Genomic DNA, 20,935 nt, shown 5'->3' with positions numbered 1-20,935 from the left:
AGCGGGCATTCACAGGAGTAAGTTTGTATAGAAAAAAAAAATTAGATTTGGTTATTTGGGAAGTAGGAATGAGAAAAATGCTACTTGTTTCATAAAAACATCAAAAGCCCAGCATCATTTCAGTTAAGGTTCAGGGAGGAAAACCCAGAGGTTCCACTTTGTGCACTGCATCATTAACCTACATAACAAATTCCTGTACAAAGGATTACTTGAGTTTATAGAAGATAGATTTATCAGTAAGAACATAAGAACGAGCCTGCTGGATCAGACCAGAGTCCATCTAGTCTGGCACTCTGCTACTCGCAGTGGCCCACTAGGTGCCTTTGGGAGCTCACATGCAGGATGTGAAAGCAATGGCCTTCTGCTGCTGCTGCTCCCGAGCACCTGGTCTGCTAAGGCACTTGCAATCTCAGCAACTATTAACCATGATAGCTAGAGCTGAACCTCCATGTTCAGAGGCATGCCCCTGCTTGGTCAGCTTCCAGCAGCGTCTACAGGTTGCTATTTTGGGAGACAACACTGAGTACACAAGAGTCCCTTGAACTCTTGCCAGACCTCCTTACTTTCAGTAACTACAACCACCCAGAATAAAAGACTCTTATTAAACAGAGATATAAAATGTTTATTTGAAAAAAATTGATTTGGCATTTTAAACAATTGTATCGGTAAAAACACAGAATGGCTTCAGACTGCATGTAACAGCTTAGCAGCCACACACAGACCTATTATCCAGGAAAATCTAGAGGTCACAGGGTCTTACCCAAAATTAGCTGGTGACAGCATCTGGCTTAGCATAAATTTAATCTTAGTTGGAGGATGTTCACCATATTATATCCAATGCCAAGATGGGAAGACAGGACTGAGTGGACTCACTGGTACAATGTTTTCCTTGGAGTACTTAGGAGCACAGAAGCAGTACCAGTCTCTTGAAGCACAGCACTGAGGCCTAGACGTGTGTGGCAGGACTGTTGGATTCTGCTCCCAGTGTCTGGAAGGGGCTATCATCCAATTAGAATAATGACTGTGGCACCCTGAATTCTATTCCCAAATCAACAAGAAAGGTCTTGGTACTTAAATCACAGGACAGCTTTGGATCATGCTCAACCCTGAGTAATTTCATCTCTTTAAAAAGCAAGACACAGCAGCATGCTGTCCAATCTCCCCGATGGTTCCCATCTGGCATTAATCAAGATGAAACACAACTTAGAGCTTAAATCAATCACTGGCAGTCAGCAAATGTAGAGCCAACCTGCTTTAATTCAAAGAGAGGACAAAGATCCATATTCTTCAATGTCAGTAAGATAAATCAGTGTGCTCTCACCTTCTTACATGGCTCAAAATATGATGAGAAGGCCACTCAGAAGACAGAAACTTGAACTGGTACCCATGCTCTCAACATGAACGAGTACCAACTTCTATGTGTTACTTCATCCCAATATCTTAAGTGCACACATCGAAAGGGAACTTTACAGACTTGCCATAGTAAAGGTACCAACCTCCAGCTTTCCAAGCCCTCCCTTTTCACCAAATCTGCAGTAGCAAGAACTTCAACAAAATGACTTGCTTCTTTGCGAGTTGGAAGGCTTTTCCACTTTTGCTCAAGATACACGAGGCAGAGGTGGTTCCAGATGTTCTACTCAACAGGGGCACTCTGCCACCCTTCCCTGCCATTTGATCACAAAGTGAACACGAGAATCAGCACCACCACCACAATGATGAGCAACACGCCTGCGATGCACCACCGACGACGGTCTGATAAGGAGAAAGCACACACACTTGGAAATAGAATGAGCACAAGGAGACCAGCCCCAAGCCCTAGAAAACTTCCATCCTTTCCATCACAGGTAGGTACAGCAATCTCTGCGTGAACTGTTTGTAAGTGCATGATATTAACCCAAGGGGACATAAACAACTGGATTTAAAGGACACAGGCGCCTTATGCTGAATCTTACATTTGGGACCCCAAGTCTAATCCACATACCGTGCCATACCCCACCCTGCCAAACATGCTCAGAGAACCAAGTCCTGTTCTTCTGCAATTTCCACTCTTTAAAACTGGAACAAGACAGTGTGTTCTGGTTTACAATTTTAGCATAAATGTTGTCCAGTTAAGAATGTAGTCCGTGATGGCTTGGTAGGTGATAAAGAAACACCTAGCTTGTTTGGAAAATCCTCCTCAATTATGTGCAGTTTTAAAGGGCCCTGTTAAAGGGAATGGGATAAGACAAAGCCAGTTCCAGACAAAATGCAGTAGCCAAGAGAAGTTTGGTTGGTTAATCAATACTTAGCCTATGTTCATGGAGGCCATGTTATAGCACAGCACATACAAGTGGCAAGTCTTTGAGGCCTTCTTGGGCAGGAGTCAAAGGGATAAAGGGGCTTTGCGCTCGGCTATGATCTCAAGTCTGCATTCCTGCCTGTTTCTTCCCATGCAGTACAGTCCACTTTTCTTTGTGCTAGAGACAGGACCAAACCAAGACTTGGGTTGCACATTTTATGAAGCATCCATTAGATGGCACTGTTAAATACTTGACTTGTGGCAAGCTTGCCACCTCTGACTTACGACTTCTGAGAGTGACAGAGAATAAACAGTGAAAACTTAGATCTAACCAGGATTCCCAAGGTTTTATCCCTTGGCATTATCCCCTGGCATCATTCTGTCTCTTCTGCCCTTTGATAATCATGACCAGTCATAGTGGCACCACCTTTTGAATTAAATGGGGATCAGTGCACACAATACAACCCAATAGAAATTACACTGGAGAAGGCTCTCAGCAATTGCTCTCTACTTTCAGATGAAGTCTTGTAAGTATAATACATGTCCAAAACCACAAACACCACAACAATACCACAAGGTATCTGAAATACATGCCCTAATAACACTGGTAAAAAGCCTGAGTAGTACAAGCAAAGGTCCTATTTAATACAGCCAGGGTTTTCACAGCAGACTACGGTCCCTGATGATTTCAAATCATTGCCGTTCAAACAAACTTTTGTACATTTTGGAAGCACAGACATATGGAATTTATGTTCCACTAGCCTTGAAGCTTGGACAAGGCCGGTTCACATCTGGCTTCTGGATAGCTTAGTGGACTTTTATTGTATTACACAGGACCTTTACTTCGTGTTACACAGGATTTTTATCAGTGTAATTAGGGCATGTATTTCAGATACCTTGTGGTACTGTTGTATTGTTTGTGGTTTTGGACACATACTTCTAACAAGACTTCATCCGAAAGTAGAGAACAATTGCTGAGAACCTATTGTAATTTCTATTGGGTTGCAATGATAGTGGCAGACTGACTGAATCTGTTCCTATCTATCTGATGCTGCAGCTTGTGGCTTTGGGGATGGGGGAACCCATAGTGTAGTCCACTTCACCAATGTTCCTGTTGTTACAGAATTATTACTGAAACAAGATTGTCTTGTGGCTCCTTTAGTGTGGCATGGGCTTTCCTCATTTGGAGCCTACTGCATCAGATATAGGGCCTGTCATCGATGAGTGGGACTAAGGTGCAAGGACTCACACCTGCCTTTGGGGAGGGGGAAAGCTTTCTTCATGTCTGATATGTTAATGGATCTTTCCTGCTCTTAGATTTTTTTTTAATGCTTGCAACTGTAATCAAACTAGATGTTACCCTGGCACAGGGGGAAGTGGCAGGTGGCTGGACATTATCACTGTGCTGTCCTTGAGATGCTTGACTCCCAAACATCCTTCTTTCCGCTGTAACATTCTCACATTCCATGCGAACTAGGCAGGAGGATTTCTGGCGGGAAAACCACAGGGATAAATGTAACCGTTTTACTATAGCCTGCCAGAACTGGCTTTGTCACAGTCAGGTACCAGCTGTGTTCAATAAAGATTTCTGATTAACCATCCAGAGCCTGTTTATTGATTCCAGTCAAAGATGCATCACTGCCCTCTAAGCATGACATCTGATGCACCTGACAAAGTGGGCTCAGATGCATAAAAGCTTATGGCAAACTACATGTGGTGAGCCACAAAATTCTCTGTGGTTTTAACTGCAACGGCTATTGCGACATACTGTCAGGAAATTACTATTAAAGGCATTTCCATCCTACTTTTCTGCCGTGAGGGCATCCAAATTGGCCTAATCAACTGTAAGAGAAAGAATAAGAGACACCAAAAAGGTAAATGAAAATAATCCATGGCAGTAGGAAAGGGGAAAAAACTGTCAAACAAGATTAATAAACCACACTTTGGTATTCCTGCTAGAATCATACGGTGTTGGCCATGAACCAAAATTCTTTGCCTGTCCTCAAGCAAATGAGCCCATCTTGCTGTGACTGAACACAGGAGAGGCTGAGCATGTGCTGGAAGGAGTGGGAAGGGCAGTACTGCAGAGACAGAGAATACGGACGCTGGCTCCTGGAAATGGCTAAAAGTATCCAGATGGCAGCAGTCTGAACTTAGAAAATAAATATTTAATATTTCTACAAAAGCAGGTAGGTAAGCACTCAGACTCAATCTCTTTAATCATTTGACTCCAAACCTTCCCAAAGTTGAGAGCTGAGGATAGGTGTAAAGGAAATCTGGGGATTTTTTTGAGGGGGTGGGGTGGTCAAAACTCCTTGTACCAAAACAATCCCTAATGGGTATAATGGTCCTGTGAATTACAAAGTAGACAGAAACCAGGACTTGTGGTTTCTGACTTAGGTTTGAACAAGAATGAATGATAAAGAGCTTTATCCCTCACCTGAGGTCATGTGTGAAACTCTGGACATCTTTATGAGCACTCCATCCATGTGGCTATGAGTGCCATCCATCTCATGAGCAAAGTCTTCCAGCATCCTGAAAAGTCAGTAAAGGTATTATCACTTCAGGCAGCAACCATATCCTTTCCAACACGTGCATGCCTTGTCTTTCCCAATGACCATCAAAGCACTGGTCCCAAATAGATGGCTGTACAAAGCATGAAGATCTCAGCCTTGTACAAATACACGATGCCCCATGTATGTTTTCTATTTGGGGGTGGGGTGGGAAGATCCTGTCTCTGTTAAGAGGGTTTTTGTTTGTTTTTTTGCTGCCAAAACACAGCAGACTTATAGCAATCCTGTAGGGTCTTCAAATCAAGAGATATTTAGAGGCAGGTGGTTTGCCATTGCTTGCCTCCATGTCACACCCCTAGTATTTCTTTGAGGTCTCCCATCCAAACACTTGCTGGGAGAGTGTGACTGACCCAAGGTCACCCAGCAAGTTTCCATGGCAGAGTGGAGATTCACACCTGAGCTCCCCAGGTCCTAGTCCAATGTCTTAACCACTACACCATGCTGGCTCCTAATTCAAGTCCTAATAATGAGGAATAGGAAATAAAGAGCTGGGGAATGAATCTGACCCTTCATGGGGGAAGAGGGGCAGGCTTCCCATTTCTCCCCTAGCATAGTCCCTGAACCTGAGAATCCCATCTAAAGAAGGTTCAGGTGTTTAACAAGGCACCCCAGCCTCAAAGCCAAGCAGGAGGCCAAAGACTCTTTAGCTCCTTTCTGGCAGCAGTTGAGACTTCAACAGAGTTTCCTCATTGTGAACCTCAGCTACTCTGTCCCAGACCCAAGGCAAGGCGAATGGCAGCAAGGGCTAACGTGGGAGAGCTGTGACACAGCCTCTTTTGTTGCTCCTGCTGGGGGGCTTCAAGTACCTTTTGCCTGGGCCTAAACAGACATGGGGCTGAGTGGGTGGCCCTGCTGAATTAAAAATACATCCTCAGTTAAAAATCAGTTGCTAGGCACACTCCTAAATAGATGAAGGTCATGGATCCTGCTCTTTGATTAAGCCAGCTTTACAAGATCAGCTAATGACAAAAGCAGGACAGCTGGATTTGGACTACTGGGGGAGAGTTTTGTTCCCCTTTCTGAGCACTATGGAAGGCACTTTTCTGCATACCCTGCAAAGGAATGGTTTCCACTGTCCCCTGCTGTCTGCACTTACACAGCCTGCGCGTCCAACTCCTCTTCAACCTGGCCAGACATGTGTTTCAGGGCTCGGATGCTACCTGAGACCAGCTCCATCTGCTCATCTTGGGCATCAATGATAAGCTGCCGAGGAGACAGACATCAGGGAAGTCTGACAACAAAGCAATCAACAAGTCTTGTGGCTACTGAGTTTGACAGTAACAGCTTTCTGAGAGCCATAGTTCACTGCTTCAAATGAGTGAAGTGTAATCCCCAATGGCAGAAATATACGTACACAAAGCAGACAAAATCACGATCAGGGTAGGGAGATAATACTTCAGCAGATTCCACATGGGCCAAAAACAGCAAGGTGAAAACGGTGTAAACACTTTCACACCGTTTTAAACCATTTTACACTGTTTTCACACTGCTGTTTTTGACCCATGTGGAAACCACTTAAGAAACAAAGCCCGAAAATCCCCTTATCAAGCCAGCATCTTTCATTTCACTAAGCAGAGTATAAGGGAAAAGAATGTCTATCCAGAAGAGTAAATAGACAAGGTGTGGACCACTCCCAACTTCTGCTGAACAGGCAAATCAAAAGAAATAATATACAACATACACAACATTTAAAAGGGATGATTACTTTGCATACTGAACTATAGAAACAGTTTGTTCAGGCTCTACAGAAACCAAGTTCGATACAGTGGTAGAACGAGGGGGAACTGCGCCCGGGGTGCATGCCCTGCTGCCGTCAGCCCCCACCCCAGAACGCCACGCCTCCTTTGCAGCCCAGACACCCCCTCCACTGCTCCTCCCAGGGTGTTGAGCCCCACCCAGCCCCGCTGGTGCTACGCCACTGGTTCAATATTATCATGACTTCCAGTTGAGTAGTGTCACTCTGAATGAAGTCTCTCTTTGACACTTTAACGGTGAATTGTGGCAACTGCTACTGAACATCCAAGGAGCCTGGACTTTTCCCCTTAAGAAGCCTGTTGCCAGAAAAGAGACAATAAAGGAGTCCTCAGGGAGGAAAAAGGTTTCAGAAGTCAGACAAAAAACAGAACCATGACTGCCCTTGTCCAAGATCTTACAATGTAACCAAAAATGCAGGAAAAACAGGCCTTCCTAAAGGCAACTGAGCTACAGAGACTGTGAAAAGATGCAGTAATGTTCTCATGTTGACCAGTTTGCCCAACACTTTGCAGATAAAATTTCTCACATCCATGCTAATCTGGGTCTGACAGCACTGGGGGGCTGGCTTCTTCAGTTGTGTGAAATACTTTCCAGTTTATTCAGCCAAAGGATGTGGACATGATTCTTGGAAGTCTGAGACCTACTACTTGCTTGCATATGCCTTGCTTCCCCTGGTTGCTTAACTATACTGTTGTGGAAGGGGCTGGTCTACTGAGTCTGGAAGACAGTAAAATGCCTGCTTGAGAGAGGAGATGGTCACCCCAACCTTGAAACAGATGCTGTCACATTCATTCGTAAAGAAATCTAATTTGGACCAGGAGATTTGAATATTGCTCAGTCTCAAATGTTCCATTACCTTGTTCAAGAATGGCACAAGTAGTAGCTGGACAACTTCAAGGATTTCCGGATAAAGTAGATTGCTTGGATCCTTTCTAATCTGCTTTCAGGCCTGGTTATGGGATTGATTTGGCTGCTGTTGTACTGGCAGATAACCTGTGCTGGGAGTTGGACAAGGGAATGTGACCTTGTTGATTCTCCTGGACTTTTCCATAGCTTTTGATTTCATCAGTCACAGTCTCCTTCTGGACCACCTTTTTGGGTTGGGACTGGGAGGCACAATTTTGGTCCTACCTGGAGAGTAGATATAACAAGGGCCCCCAAGGTAGCATCTTTCCTCCCAGCTTTTTAACATCTAGATGAAATCAATGGGTGAGGTCATCCAGAGATTTGGACTGGGTTGATACTCAGTTCTACCTAATGCTTCCTGTAGATCTCAGAGAAGCTGTGAAAAACGTGAACTGATACCTGAAGAGAGTTTTGAGTTGGATGAGGGCTAATACATGCAGAATAATTCCAATAAGGTATAGGTGCTACTGATGCATGGAAGGACTGACCTAAGATTTGAATGGCTCCTGTTCTGGATTTGGTTGCATCCCTCTAAAGGACTAGGTTCATCAATTGTGGATGTTGATGGACCTGGGCCTCTTGTTGGATAAGCAGGTGGCAGTGATGGCCTAGAAGCAATTTCCACCAGCTTCAGTTGGTGAGCCATCTGCAGCCTTTCCTCAGCATCAATGATCTTGGCACAATGAACTTGCATGCCTGGTGACAACTAGATTAGATTACTGTAATGCACTGTAAATGGGGCTGCCCTTGAACAGGAAACTATAAGTAGAACATAATGCTGATTGGAATGGGATGTAGTGTCCATATTTCTCCAGTCTTGATCCGTCTATACTGGCTCCCAATTTGCTTCTGGGCTCATGTCAAGGTATTGATCTTTAAAGACCTAATATGACTTGGGACCAGTGTACCGTAAGGAACATCTAGTCTGATGTGAAATTATCCAGGCATTGCAGTCCTCTTCAGGGGATCTGCTTTGGTGTCCTCAAAATCTGAGACAATAAGAGTGGCAACCCAAGAAAGATTATGTCACCAAAACTGTTGAATTCCTTCTCCAGGGAGATCTGTCTTTCTATCTCTACCACTGTTTTCTGAACACAGCTGAAGACTTATTTGTTTTGTTTGGCATCCCCTTCCTGACACTCCGTCTTCTTTGTTTAACATACACACATATATATCTATGCATGTACTTAAAATTTTTAGGTTGATTTTAATACCTTTTTAACTGTTTGCTGCCTCAAGCATTCTAAATGAGTAGAAAGGTAAGATTTCAAATGTTTAAAATGAAAATAATGAATTTTGTGATCTCTCCAAAAATGCAAATATCCATATTTTGTTGCATTTATGGAAGAGTTCAAAATTACCTTCAAAGGCAACTTTGAAAAATTGAAATAAGATATTGTCTAACATCCCTTAACAACAGTCTGAAATCAAGACTAACAGATAACCTCTTCAAGGACTCACCACATGAACAAGAGCAACTGCTAGGCATCTTTAAGTGGAATTAGAAGAAGGGTTGGTTTTAAACCTCGCTTTTCTCAGCCTTTCAAAGGTCTCAAAGTGGTTTACAATTGACTTTCCTTTCCCACAACAGACACCTTGTGAGGTACGTGGGACTGAAAGAGTACTATGACTAGCCCAAGGTCATCCAGCAGGCTTCATGTGGAAGAACAGGGAATCAAACCAGTTCACCAGATTAGAGTCCACCATTCATGTAGAGGAGTAGAGAATCAACACCAGTTCTCCGGATTAAAGCCTACTGCTTTTAACCACTACACGATGCTGGCTTTCAAAAGAGGGCCTTGGCATTTGCTAGGTTAAAACCAGGGGACCTGCGACAGGGATTGAATCACATAAGTGATGGGAGCATTGGCTACCCATCTGTTTCTGGGTGGCCCTAAAGAACTTGGGGCTAGGGTACCAGAAGGACCACCTCTTCCTGTACAGTCCACCTCACACCAGTTAAGTTCTACCTCCCTACCCCTATTCTCTGTGCCCCATCATCTGAAGTGAGGCAGGTGGCAACTAAAGGCAGGACATTTTTTCTGGTGGCTCCTCACCTTTAGAACTCCTTTTCCTTTGAGGCGTACCAGGCACCTACTTTCCTTTTTTTTAGGCACAGGCTAAAATGCATCTTGTTTTCTCAGGCTTATAATTAGGGGTTTTATTCTTCCAACATTGTATGGCCTGCTTCTCATATGAAGTTTGTTTTATGTCTCTGGGCTTATTTTAACAGCTTGCTGTTTTTATAGCTTGTTGTTATTTTATAGCTTGTTATTTGAATAGCTTGCTGTTTTTATAGCAATCATTTATTATTTTTGATTTGAGCAGGTCTCTGGAGATGGAGCATAAAAATCTCCTACATAAATAAATAACAGTCATTTGGTAATATGTAGCAGGAGAATTATGCTATAGTTATGAAAAAGAATTTGTTATATAGATTTGTAACCCAAACTATTCCAGAGCATGCAACTACATTTGCTTACCTGTTTTCACATGACCTGCTGCAGGGAAGTCATTATTATTCCACTTCACAAATGACAACCTAATACTGAGTAACCATGCCCGGTGCTTGGGGGTGAATTTTGAACTGCAATAAGACAGCAAGTTTGAAAGCATTTCTCCCCATTGTGCTAGACCCATTACAGGAACTGAGTCCAGCACAACATTTCTATGACTGCAAGGACTTCCACGGCCAGAGTATGTATTTCATGGCTCCTCCTATTTGAAATGCTACTGCTGAGGAGGAGGGCATCCCATAGAAATTATTTTTGGGCTATTGTAAGACAGGGGAACCAGGATTTCCTCATGACCTCCTTTCTGTCAACAGAAATGTAGTGCTGAATCCTACCTAAGAAGTCTAGCCTCCAGCACTTTGATAGGAAGCGGAAAGCTGTTCCTTCCTGCTGCAAAGAACCTTGAGCTTGACAGTGGGGACAGGAAGCGATACCAGAAGAGAACCAGAAAGAAGTTGTCTGCATACCACAAATCCAATTGACAGTGTTTGCACGATTCTTCTCAGTGACCACAGTAAACTGGAGACGTATCCAGCTTGGCCACGATTCTTCTCAGTGACCACACTAAACTGGACCAGTGGCATAGTGGTTAAGAGCAGGTGCATTCTAATCTGGAGGAACCGGGTTTGATTCCCTGCTCTGCCACTTGAGCTGTGGAGGCTTATCTGGGGAATTCAGATTAGCCTGTGCACTCCAACACACGCCAGCTGGGTGACCTTGGGCTAGTCACAGTTCTTCGGAGCTCTCTCAGCCCCACCCACCTCAAAGGGTGTTTGTTGTGAGGGGGAAAGGGAAAGGATAAAGCCCCTTTGAGTCTCCTACAGAAGTGAAAGGGGAGATATAAATCCAAACTCCTCCTCCTCTTCTTCTATCCAGCTTGGCTATGATTCTTCTCAGTGACCACACTAAACTGGAGATGTATCCAACTTGGCCAAGTTGGAAGCCTTCCTCCAACAGAAGTATCACTTAAATTTGAAGGATCCTTAAGTTAAATGGGGGCTTTAAACTTCACTGAGCAGCTGATGATACCTGCTGGTCTCTTTAAGAAGGGCTGGTGGTGAATTAGTGAATGAGATTAGTCCACTGGCATGTAAGTGGAGATGAATGTTCCTATTCCCACCTTTTGGTGCAACTGCTGCTCTTCCAGAGCATGTAAATTGACTGTTGAGAGTCCCTCTGCCTCCAAGAGCCGAGATCGTTCCTTGCTCCCCACTGGCATCTACATGGAAGGAAGAAAAATCTGAGCATACAGGATTCAAGTAGCACACAGTGAACTTGCAGGGAGAAACACAAATCCTAGAAGTGAACCAGGTGGGAAAAGCAACAGATTGCATTTCCCAACAACCTGCCACCTGCTAGAAGGTAGTAACTTTTCTGTTCTCATGAAATGAAATGGGGACTTTTTTCTGTTCAGTGAGAATGAGATTGGCCATAATACACAGGAGGCATATGCTCCCTGGTGAACTGGCAAATATGGTAGTGCTTTCACTTTTAGAAGTTCAGAGGCAAAATCTTTGCCCTGAGGATGGATGTCTAACAGTGAAACACAGGAAGATTCACTAGGAGAGAGGCAAGCCAGGTTAGTCCTGTGTATCTTGGATGAGAAAGGTGCAGTTACCCCTGGTTAGAGCACTAATGCACATCTGGCAAAGAGCGGGGGTGGTGGGGGTGGTACTATGTGGATCTCCTCACCCCTCTGTTTCATCCTCACCACAATCCTGTTTGGCAGATTAGGTTGAAAATGAGCAAAAGGACCAAGGTTTCCTTGTGTGTTTCAAGGCAGAGATGGCAATTCCCAGTTCAGCACACAGGAGAAAAGATGGAATGCACCTACCTCTCTATTTTTCCTTTCAATAATGGCTTGTGCTGTTGGACTGAATATGTGATCCCATATTTCCTAAAATAACAAAAGGAAAGCAGTAAAGCATAAATATCAGTAAAGACAGTGACTCTATAACAACATTAAGAATATATTTTTCCAAAGGATCCTAAGGCATGTACGCTATCACGAGCCTTGCCAGTCACTTTCATAAATGTGTATGTTTTATCCTAAGTTCAAGGATACCCTGGTATACACTAATTCTATTACTATCTATTGCAGGGGTTCCCAACATGCTGCCCACGGGCACACTTTCTCTGCTGTCTGCCAAGTGTTTTTAGGAAGTGGGGGGGAGGCCTAGCAAGACTTCTGATTGGCTATTGGAGATTTGAATGGCTGTGCACTTTTTAAAATATTGTTTTGGCAGCAGCTGCTACCACAGCACAAGGATCTACACTGTGTTATGGAAGTTAGGCAGTGGTAATCATTTTGTGGATGGCTCCATTTCCTGGGGCAGCCATTTTGTGGATCTTCCACCATGCTATGTCAGAATTCCAAATGTGCTGTGAGGTTCAAATTGGTTGTGGACCCCTGAGCCCATTGTCCAAGGAGCTCATATCAACATACATGGTTCTCCACTCCTCCGTTAGATCCTCATAACCCTGGGAGACAGATTCAGCTGAGAGAGTGACTAACATTACATCACTCATGAGCTTCATGACCAAGCAAAGATTTGAACCCAGCCTCTTCACTCCTAGTCCAACAATCTAATGGGGCTCATGGAGAGCTACATTTGTACTTTCTATCAATTTACTACATTTACTTCCATTCCTACCATGAATGCAGAGAAACAATGTTCCACAAACTTAAGTTGCAGCTTACCTGGGAGAACTTGAGAGACTTGTGCCATGGAAACTTCCTGGGTGACCTTATGCCAATCACACTTTCTCTGCCTAACCTACCTCACAGGGGCTGATGTGAGGATAAAATGGAGAAGGGGTTGATGCAACCCACTTGGGTTCCCATTAGGGCAGTGGTGGCGAACCTTTGGCACTCCAGATGTTATGGACTACAATTCCCATCAGCCCCTGCCAGCATGGCCAATTGGCCATGCTGGAAGGGGCTGATGCGAATTGTAGTCCATAACATCTGGAGTGCCAAAGGTTCGCCACCATGGCATTAGGGAGAAAGGCAGGGTATATAAATGTATTAAATAAATAAAATAAGCTTACTAATTCCTCTGACACCCCGTCTCAAGGTAGGAACCCTAACCACCTGTTAACTACAGGCCCCGCCAAGCAAGGGCCTTGCTACTTTCCTGAAACATGGGACAAGTGCCCCATTGGGGAGGAGTATGCAGAAAAGGCACAAGTGACTCCTGAGCCACTGGGCATCACTGCATAGTCTCTCTAAGAATAGGCACTCTTGCACAGTCCCTACATATATAAGAAAAATAATTGAGGAAATTTAACATAACCTTTAGCCTCATCACAACTTCAACCACCTCTATTCACCAAATTTGGGAACAGATTTTCCCATTTGAACATCTTCAATATAATACAAACTCTACTGCTTTCTCTTAGAAAGTATTTCACCTCAGACATGGGGAAACAGTCCCAAATCTTCACATTTACTACAAAAGTATTTAACTACTGAGAACACTTTAACTGTACTTTTTGCTATATCATGATAATGGCCAGGTGTATCTTTGGGGAAGACTCACCTTAATGGATACCTTCATCTCTGTGACAAAAGCACGCCGGGCTGCTATCTCAGAGGACTCAATTTTGAACTTACGGGGGTTTGATTCCACAATGCGTGTGCTTACGTTAAGTGCAAAGAGTTCTGAATAATTTAGCTTTGAGTATAGTTTTTACAAATATTCCAACCAGAGGCCAGCAGAATCACACAGCAGAATATATTTCCTTTCCAGTTCCAGCAAAGAGCTTTGTAAAGAGTCATGCCCTTGCAATACCCTGTAATTCTAACACTGTAGAAAACTGAAGCAACTCCAGTATCTGGAGACCCAACTCCCACAACTCCAGCCCATTTCAATAGGTACTGGCCACAAAAGGATATAAATGGTTTCCTCCAGATCCTCCAAGTCCCAATCAATGCTGCGCAAACTGTTGCGGAGTTCATTTGTTGTCCAGTCAAATTCCTCTTTGTTGACAATGTCAATTTCCTGAAGCAGCTGACACCAGCGCTGGTACAGCACATGTGCTGAATTTACTGCTTTCTGAACCTCACTGTGGAACATAAAACAGGTTGTGGAATGAGGGCGACATATGAGGCAAAGGAACTAGGACGAGGTGTTGCCTCTCTGCTTCAAGTCCATGCATGTGAACAACTAGCAGAATGCAACCCACCAGCTCTGCACTTGACAAGCCCTCCATTTTTCTGGCACAATCTCAGATAAGTAACAAATCTAAAAGGTTTCTTGAATTGCTGTTTGATCTCCATACATGATAGCTGGGCTAAATTTGGCTCAGAAGGTCATGAGTCATACAGCTCTGCAGTATCTAAGCTGAAGTCTGGAATAAGGCAGAGCTCCTTGCTGTATGCTAAGGCATCTGTACCTCAGCCATTTCACTTCAGACATCTGCTTGGAAAATGGAATCTGTAGAAACTGCTGCCCAACAACTCTACAGAGTCTTGTAAAAGCTATTCACCTGGTCACCTGTGGTAGGTAAGAATAATTTCCAGATGACCAGGAAGGACAGTTTTATAAAGCCCCCCCTCCCCATTTTCTCACCCACAAACATATAATACAGACATACATGGGCAGGTGATCTGACAAATATGGTGTGAGCTCGCAACATAATCTAGATTTGAAAGCCACTGTTGTATAGTGGTTAAAGTGCTGGACTACAGTACAGTGACCAAGCTTTAATCCACAATTTGCCATGAAGCTCACTGGGTGACTGTGGGACATTCATCCTCTCTCAGCTTGTGGGGATTACAAGGGGTACGGGGGGAGGAACTATTATATACCATCCTCAGAACCAAGTCAGGAGAAAACAAAGTAAAATAATTTACAAACTGATTTCTACATAGCATACATATACACACTGAAGAAAGAACATTTTGATGTTAAGCAATGTTCCTTCACAAATAGATTTTATGACCTACTCCAGTGAGGAATTGGCTGAGTGTTCAGAAGAAATTGCATAACTATCAGGTAACATGCTTAGTGAAAACTTATTAATTAAACTAAAAGGAATGTCATATCAAGACTACCTTGACCTGGAGGCTCTGCTGCCTAATGCCAAGTGAGTACGGATTGACTAAGAACATAAGAAAGAGCCTATTGGATCAGACCAGAGTCCATCTAGTCCAGCACTCTGCTACTCGCAGTGGCCCACTTTTGGGAGCTCACATGCAGGATGTGAAAGCAATGGCTTGCTGCTGCTGTGCTCCTGAGCACCTGGTCTGCTACGGCATTTGCAATCTCAGATCAAGGAGAATCAAGATTGGTAGCCATAGATCGTCTTCTCCATAAATCTGTCCAAGCCCCTTTTAAAGCTATCTAGATTAGTGGCCATCACCAACTCTGTGGCAGCATATTCCAAACACAAATCACGCATTGCATGAAGAAATGTTTTCTTTTATTAGTCCTAATTCTTCCCCCAGCATTTTCAATGTATATCCCCTGGTTTTAGTATTGAAAGAAAGAAAGAAAGAAAGAAAGAAAGAAAGAAAGAAAGAAAGAAAGAAAGAAAGAAAGAAAGAAAGAAAGAAAGAAAGAAAGAAAGAAAGAAAGAAAGAAAGAAAGAAAGAAAGAAAGAAAGAAAGAGACTGTTGGTTACTTAATACTGTGCAATGAGGAAAATGTACTGTGAACAAGATACTTCCATTTATTGTTACTTAACATGTTCCAGGCATTCAGAACAGTATTGGGAATGAGCTAAGGCTCCAGTTAAGGCTTAAAGGCCTCTCACCATTTAGAAAGCCTAGCAGTAAAATCCTATGCACGCTTACCTCAAAAGTCACACTGTGTTCAGTGGGACTTATTCCTCCGTAAATGTGCAGTGTGCATTACCAATACATCTGGATGTACTGGTCACAGTCCATAAGATCCAATACACACTGACACGGATTCTCTACTGTTTCTGTTCTCAGTTGAGGTATCCGTTGGGACAGAAATCGTAATTACAGAACTAGCTTAGTCCAGTGGTGAAATGCTGAATCTATGAGACCTTAATTCTGACGCAAATTACATTTCACCAGCTTCTGCTGTTTGCTCTCACTTTGTAAAACAGGAGGATTATTGAGGTAGTGAATGAGGTAAGAAGTATAGGCCACACTGCTAAGATGATGTAATCAGATAAAAGGGGTCAAAGAAATGAGGCAACACTGACTTATAATCATTGGCAGTTAGCAAAGTATTGATCCTTCCATTCCTATCTGCTGGAACAGAATTAAATTCCTTTAAGGGTACAGTGCTGCTATTTCATAGGCTGGCACAATATGGACAGCTTATCCAATCACCAAGCTCAGCAGGGCAAAACAAGGAGAATACTAACTTGTCTGAAAGTAAACCCTATTGAGTAGACTGCTTCAGATTACACTACTGTGACACAGTGCAACCAAGCATGAGCTACACTGATCTACTCTCACTACAAAAGACACATCTAGAAAACAAACCACTGCTTCCAAACAGTTATTGCAGCCTCTTATGAATCTACTGTTGAACTGATAAAATGAGTTTGTTTGCACAGCAGCAATGGCAAAAAACTGAAAACACCTAGTTTGTAAAGCAAAGGTTGCGCTAACTGAATTTGTTCCAATAGACAATTATGCTTTCATGGAGAGCATAGCCAAACTGTGTCCATAACTTAAAACTTACAGACACCATTCTCCAAATATTGAGTTTTTTATGGGGTGTTGGACAACCCTGAACCAAGTGCTCTGTAGAGCATGACAAATCCATTCTGTAACCCTGTTTCATCTGGTGTTATGGAAGCCCCCTTTGCCTCATGATAAGGCTTGACAAATTCCAAATGTCAGGTCTCCATAGCACATAGGAATTTTCACTATGGCAGTTTGCATTTTCAGCAATGACTTTATTGATGTTTTTCTCCTGGCACCTCTCAGTGGAAGTACTTATCATTTCTTATCAACCTGTTTTGTCATTTGAGCTAAAAATTGATGTGCATGAAGTTCTTCTCATTGCTTACTTATTTGTAAAACTTAAGTTTACACCACTCAGTAGATGCTTACATTTCTTAACCAGTTGCTTTCTATACTGGCTCCAGTATTCACGCAAATGGAGATTTTTAAAGCAATGCTGGAATTATGAGGAACTGGGGCAAACTGTTTTGTGATGATAACCACCTAGAGTTACACCTATAGTTATACATACTACAACACCTTTGTCATAATTTAAATAAAATTACAAGAAACTGTGAAGAGCTTTTAGTTTTGTGGTAGAAATAATTTAAAAATATGGTCATTAAAATTTTGGTGTCTAGCTCCTAATTGGGGGGGGGGTGTTAACAGCATCTAGACCAGAGGTTCCTAAAGTGGGCAGGACAGGGGTTACTTATGAGGAACACTATGAGGCAGCAGGGGGATGTGGGTGGGCCCCTTCAATTGTGTTGTTCAATAAATCAAGCTAAGTAACCATCCTGGCAAATCTGGTGGAAACAATCAGAAACTTTTTTCTGACTTTGAAAAGCTGAAATCACAGGGTCAAGTCCAATTTCGTTGCATAAATTAAACTAAAACATTTTAATTGAATTGTGAATAGATGTAAATTAATTGTTTCTGGGTTTTTCCCCCATTTAATAGCTATTATCTTCCTAAGTGAGTCATGCAAAGCACTATTTTGAATAATGTTTTTAATTGGGTAGGATTTAGGGCACCGGGGGATGACTTTGCGGAACCAATTGGCGGCGGCCCCAAAAAGGGAACCGCTGATCTAGAATTACAATTTGTCAAGGCTTGCCTTACAAATTTGTTCCCAAGAGTTTCTGAACAATTACGCTGAAGACAACTTCTTCCCAGGCTTCCCAGCGCCTGGAGATTTCCAAATTACTCAAACCTTCCAACGCTTGCAAACCCCACGAGGTGCCAGTCTGCTCTCTACAGCTGCGATCTGCACTAGGCTGAACGGTGGTGGGAGCAGCTGTCACTCACCCTTTCACCACGAAGAAAGGGTCCTCCAAAGACATCGCCGACTGATCCACCTACTCGCCCCGAGTCGTCTCCCGGAAGACCGCGCCAAGTCGGCTAGCCGGGCACCAAGGAGCCACGCCCATGCTTTCCTCGCCTGCCCGTCCTGCAATCACCTGGGCAGCCACTTGCACCGTGGGCGCCTCTTCCCGACTCACCCCGCCCGGCTTCCAAAGTGGACACAGCCTTTCCTAAAAGGAGGAGCCAGAGGAGGGGAGGGATCCACCCTGGGCAGCTGGTTGGAGAGAGTCCCTGGAATCTCCCCCGGGGTTTTTTGGCCCCATTTCGTTCCCTCCTCCCCCTTGCAACTTCCTGGAAATGGATCCTGCGTCACTCCTACAAGAAACCCAGCCCAGAATAGCGGCACGTCCTCCTGGGGTTCTCGTTTATTAATGTATAATGTGTTATCTCGCTTCAACCTTGCCAACCGATGCGTTTGGGTTCTTGCACCCCCCGGGCCATAACGCGCATCAATGACTCGACAGCATGTTTCACCTGTCATTCATGCATTACTGAAATTATTTTTACCTGCATTTTCTAATCCTTCAATGCACATTTAAATAGAGAGAGTGGTGGACATTTTAATTCGTCTTGATACCCAATCCGTACGTGAGGATCTGATTGCAGTCGTAGCGGACACGTGTACAGGAAAAGGGAGCAGTTACGTCTGGGGAACAAATGCTGCACACTTTCGCTTCCCATGTTCTTCACTTCAATGCCATATTCAGAACGAGCCTCGTCTTAGCCTGCTGCACCCTCATGTGCCAACTGAATGCATCTAATAAACTAGCTCGTGGGAATGGGGAAGGAGCACCTGCGTGGACACGACTAAAGCACTTAGTTCACTGTAACGGGTGAGTGTGTAGCTTTAGTGTACCGTCAACTTCCCAGATAGCGTCAATAAGCAAATGTTGTGAGAGATGCATGTTGTTGTGCCGGTGCTTGTGTACAAAGTCTCGCCTTACCTCACCTCGCAGTGCGGGTCACCAGATTAAAGTTTGAGTCCGGTGGCGCCTTTAAACAGATCAAGTGCAAAGCAGCCGTCAGCCCTTGGACCAGGTCCCGGAAACCCCACGAAGCCCGCGGCACCTTTGCCCATGTATGGAAACAGGAAGCGAAGCCGCGGCTTGGCGTCAGCAGTTCTGGAACGCTAGTAGACGTGACTTTGACTCCTCCCCCTGACGTCATTGCCCAACAATACAGGGTGGGAAGCGGGCACCAGAGAGGCTGGCGTGACCGAACAGGGGGAGGAGCCTTTTCAACTGTGGAAGCCCCGGGGCGATGCAAAGGATTTCTTTCTCATTGAGATGCGAGAGCCGCCTCTATTTACCTCCGTTGTTTGGGTGTGTTGGAGAAAAGGGAGCAAATATAGGGATTGTCAAGGGAGACGATTTTAAATACGTTCTCTTGCAGCTGTGTTAAAGGTGTGGAGGTGCAAATGTAAGCTGATGTGTGCAAATCAGGTAACACCCCCCCCCCCCGTAGTGTGTGCAGAGTAAACAACAAAGCTAGGTGATATAAATCCCGATGAAGGTAAGGCCTAGTGAACACAATAGGATTGAATCCTGAGTCGGCCATTATCACTTTTCAGACCCGATCTGAGTCAGGGTTATAAGTAGGTGTCATTACATTTGCTGACTGTTTACACATTAACGTACCCAGGGTTGCAGTTACAAGCTATTTAGTTTAAACTAACAAGGCTTGTACTTTTTATAGTATTAAAAGTAATGATTTCTGCTATAATAACTTTCCCCCCTGGTTTCTGAATGCAGAGCAAGGCTTGAGTTAGGAATGTTAGTTGCAGTTTAACAGGAATTACAAAATGTTGCATCAAGCACGAAACAGAGGAAAGTGCCCTTTAGTACAGAAAACTAGAGACTAGGTTGCCAGTTCTTTGTTTGGAAATCTTATACCAGAGGCTGAAAATTGTTTTGCTCAAACTACAAGGGAAGATAAATTCTAATAATACCTTCCTCACCCATCCCTGAGCTTTCAGGCAGCAGCAGTGGCATACCTGCTGCAAGCCTCATCCCCTTTCCCTTTTCTACCTCCATAGCAGCGTTGCCATAGAAGAGAAGCAGCCCAAATACCTATATTATAGATGGAAGAGAAGGACAGAAACTCTCTCCTCTACATTCTGCTAGTGTAGGAGCTGCTGGGCAAGGGTGATTACCAGAAGTCTTTGGAATATGGATGAGGCAATAGAAGCAATAAAGCATAGCTGAACAGTAGTACATCATTCCCAGCACACACTTACAGGCTATTGTGCAGTCCCAATAAGTGTTGTACTGAGCAATTCTGGATTCTCATTCCTTGCCTTGAACAGGGAAATGTTGTTCTTGTGCATGTATAAAAGTTTGCATAGTGCAGTCATGTTTACAAAGGTACATCAAAGGCAGCAACTTGCAGGAAACTGATCTTTCTTTAAGCTTAGGCCACAGGTAAGAGTTCAGATACAGGAAGAAATTCTACATGCACAGTTTGGTCCCTTTGTAGCGCTCTGCAGAAACCAGGAGTGGAGCTGCCCTCTTCATACACTTTGGAAAATTAGTTATATGCCTGACCTAGAAGTGAGCAACTGGAAATTAAAACACTGCCTCAGCTCTTCGAAGAGAAGTTTCATACCTTTGTTTGCCCCTGTATTGATCCTGTATTGGAATCTTTAGCATAGTTTAGACAGAGGAAGGTGTGGTGGTTTCAGGAAGAGTATAGTTGCTCATGTTGTACTTCTGCCATTAGCATCCATAAAGAAGTTTGTGCATTCCTGCAAGTGATATTTGTATCATTGTGTTTAGAATGCAGTAATTAGCATAATTTCAAATCAAAACATTTTTTGCATTTTGATAGCCAGCAAGATTAATCAGTTTTAAAAGAAATATGGGAATTCCAAGTACCATTTGCAACCACGTAGCAG

The 20,935-nt window shown here is 43.6% G+C and overlaps 1 protein-coding gene across 1 annotated transcript; it reads right to left on the bottom strand.

The window, feature by feature from the left end:
* Positions 1–596: 596 nt before the first annotated feature.
* STX10 (syntaxin 10) lies at positions 597–18,303 on the bottom strand. The gene is made up of 8 exons (XM_048491334.1): positions 17,986–18,303; positions 13,924–14,093; positions 13,568–13,662; positions 11,860–11,922; positions 11,146–11,244; positions 5,948–6,054; positions 4,719–4,813; positions 597–1,752 (listed from the first exon to the last, which is right to left on the bottom strand). Exons 1-8 carry the CDS (start codon positions 18,018–18,020, stop codon positions 1,676–1,678), a joined length of 741 nt encoding a protein of 246 aa, XP_048347291.1. The 5' UTR covers positions 18,021–18,303; the 3' UTR covers positions 597–1,675.
* Positions 18,304–20,935: the final 2,632 nt, after the last annotated feature.

Source organism: Sphaerodactylus townsendi, linkage group LG03 (assembly GCF_021028975.2).
Source record: "Sphaerodactylus townsendi isolate TG3544 linkage group LG03, MPM_Stown_v2.3, whole genome shotgun sequence".
Classification (NCBI taxonomy): domain Eukaryota; kingdom Metazoa; phylum Chordata; class Lepidosauria; order Squamata; family Sphaerodactylidae; genus Sphaerodactylus; species Sphaerodactylus townsendi.
The sequence above is the reverse complement of the archived record's forward strand: the minus strand, read 5'-3'. Positions and strand labels throughout refer to the sequence as shown.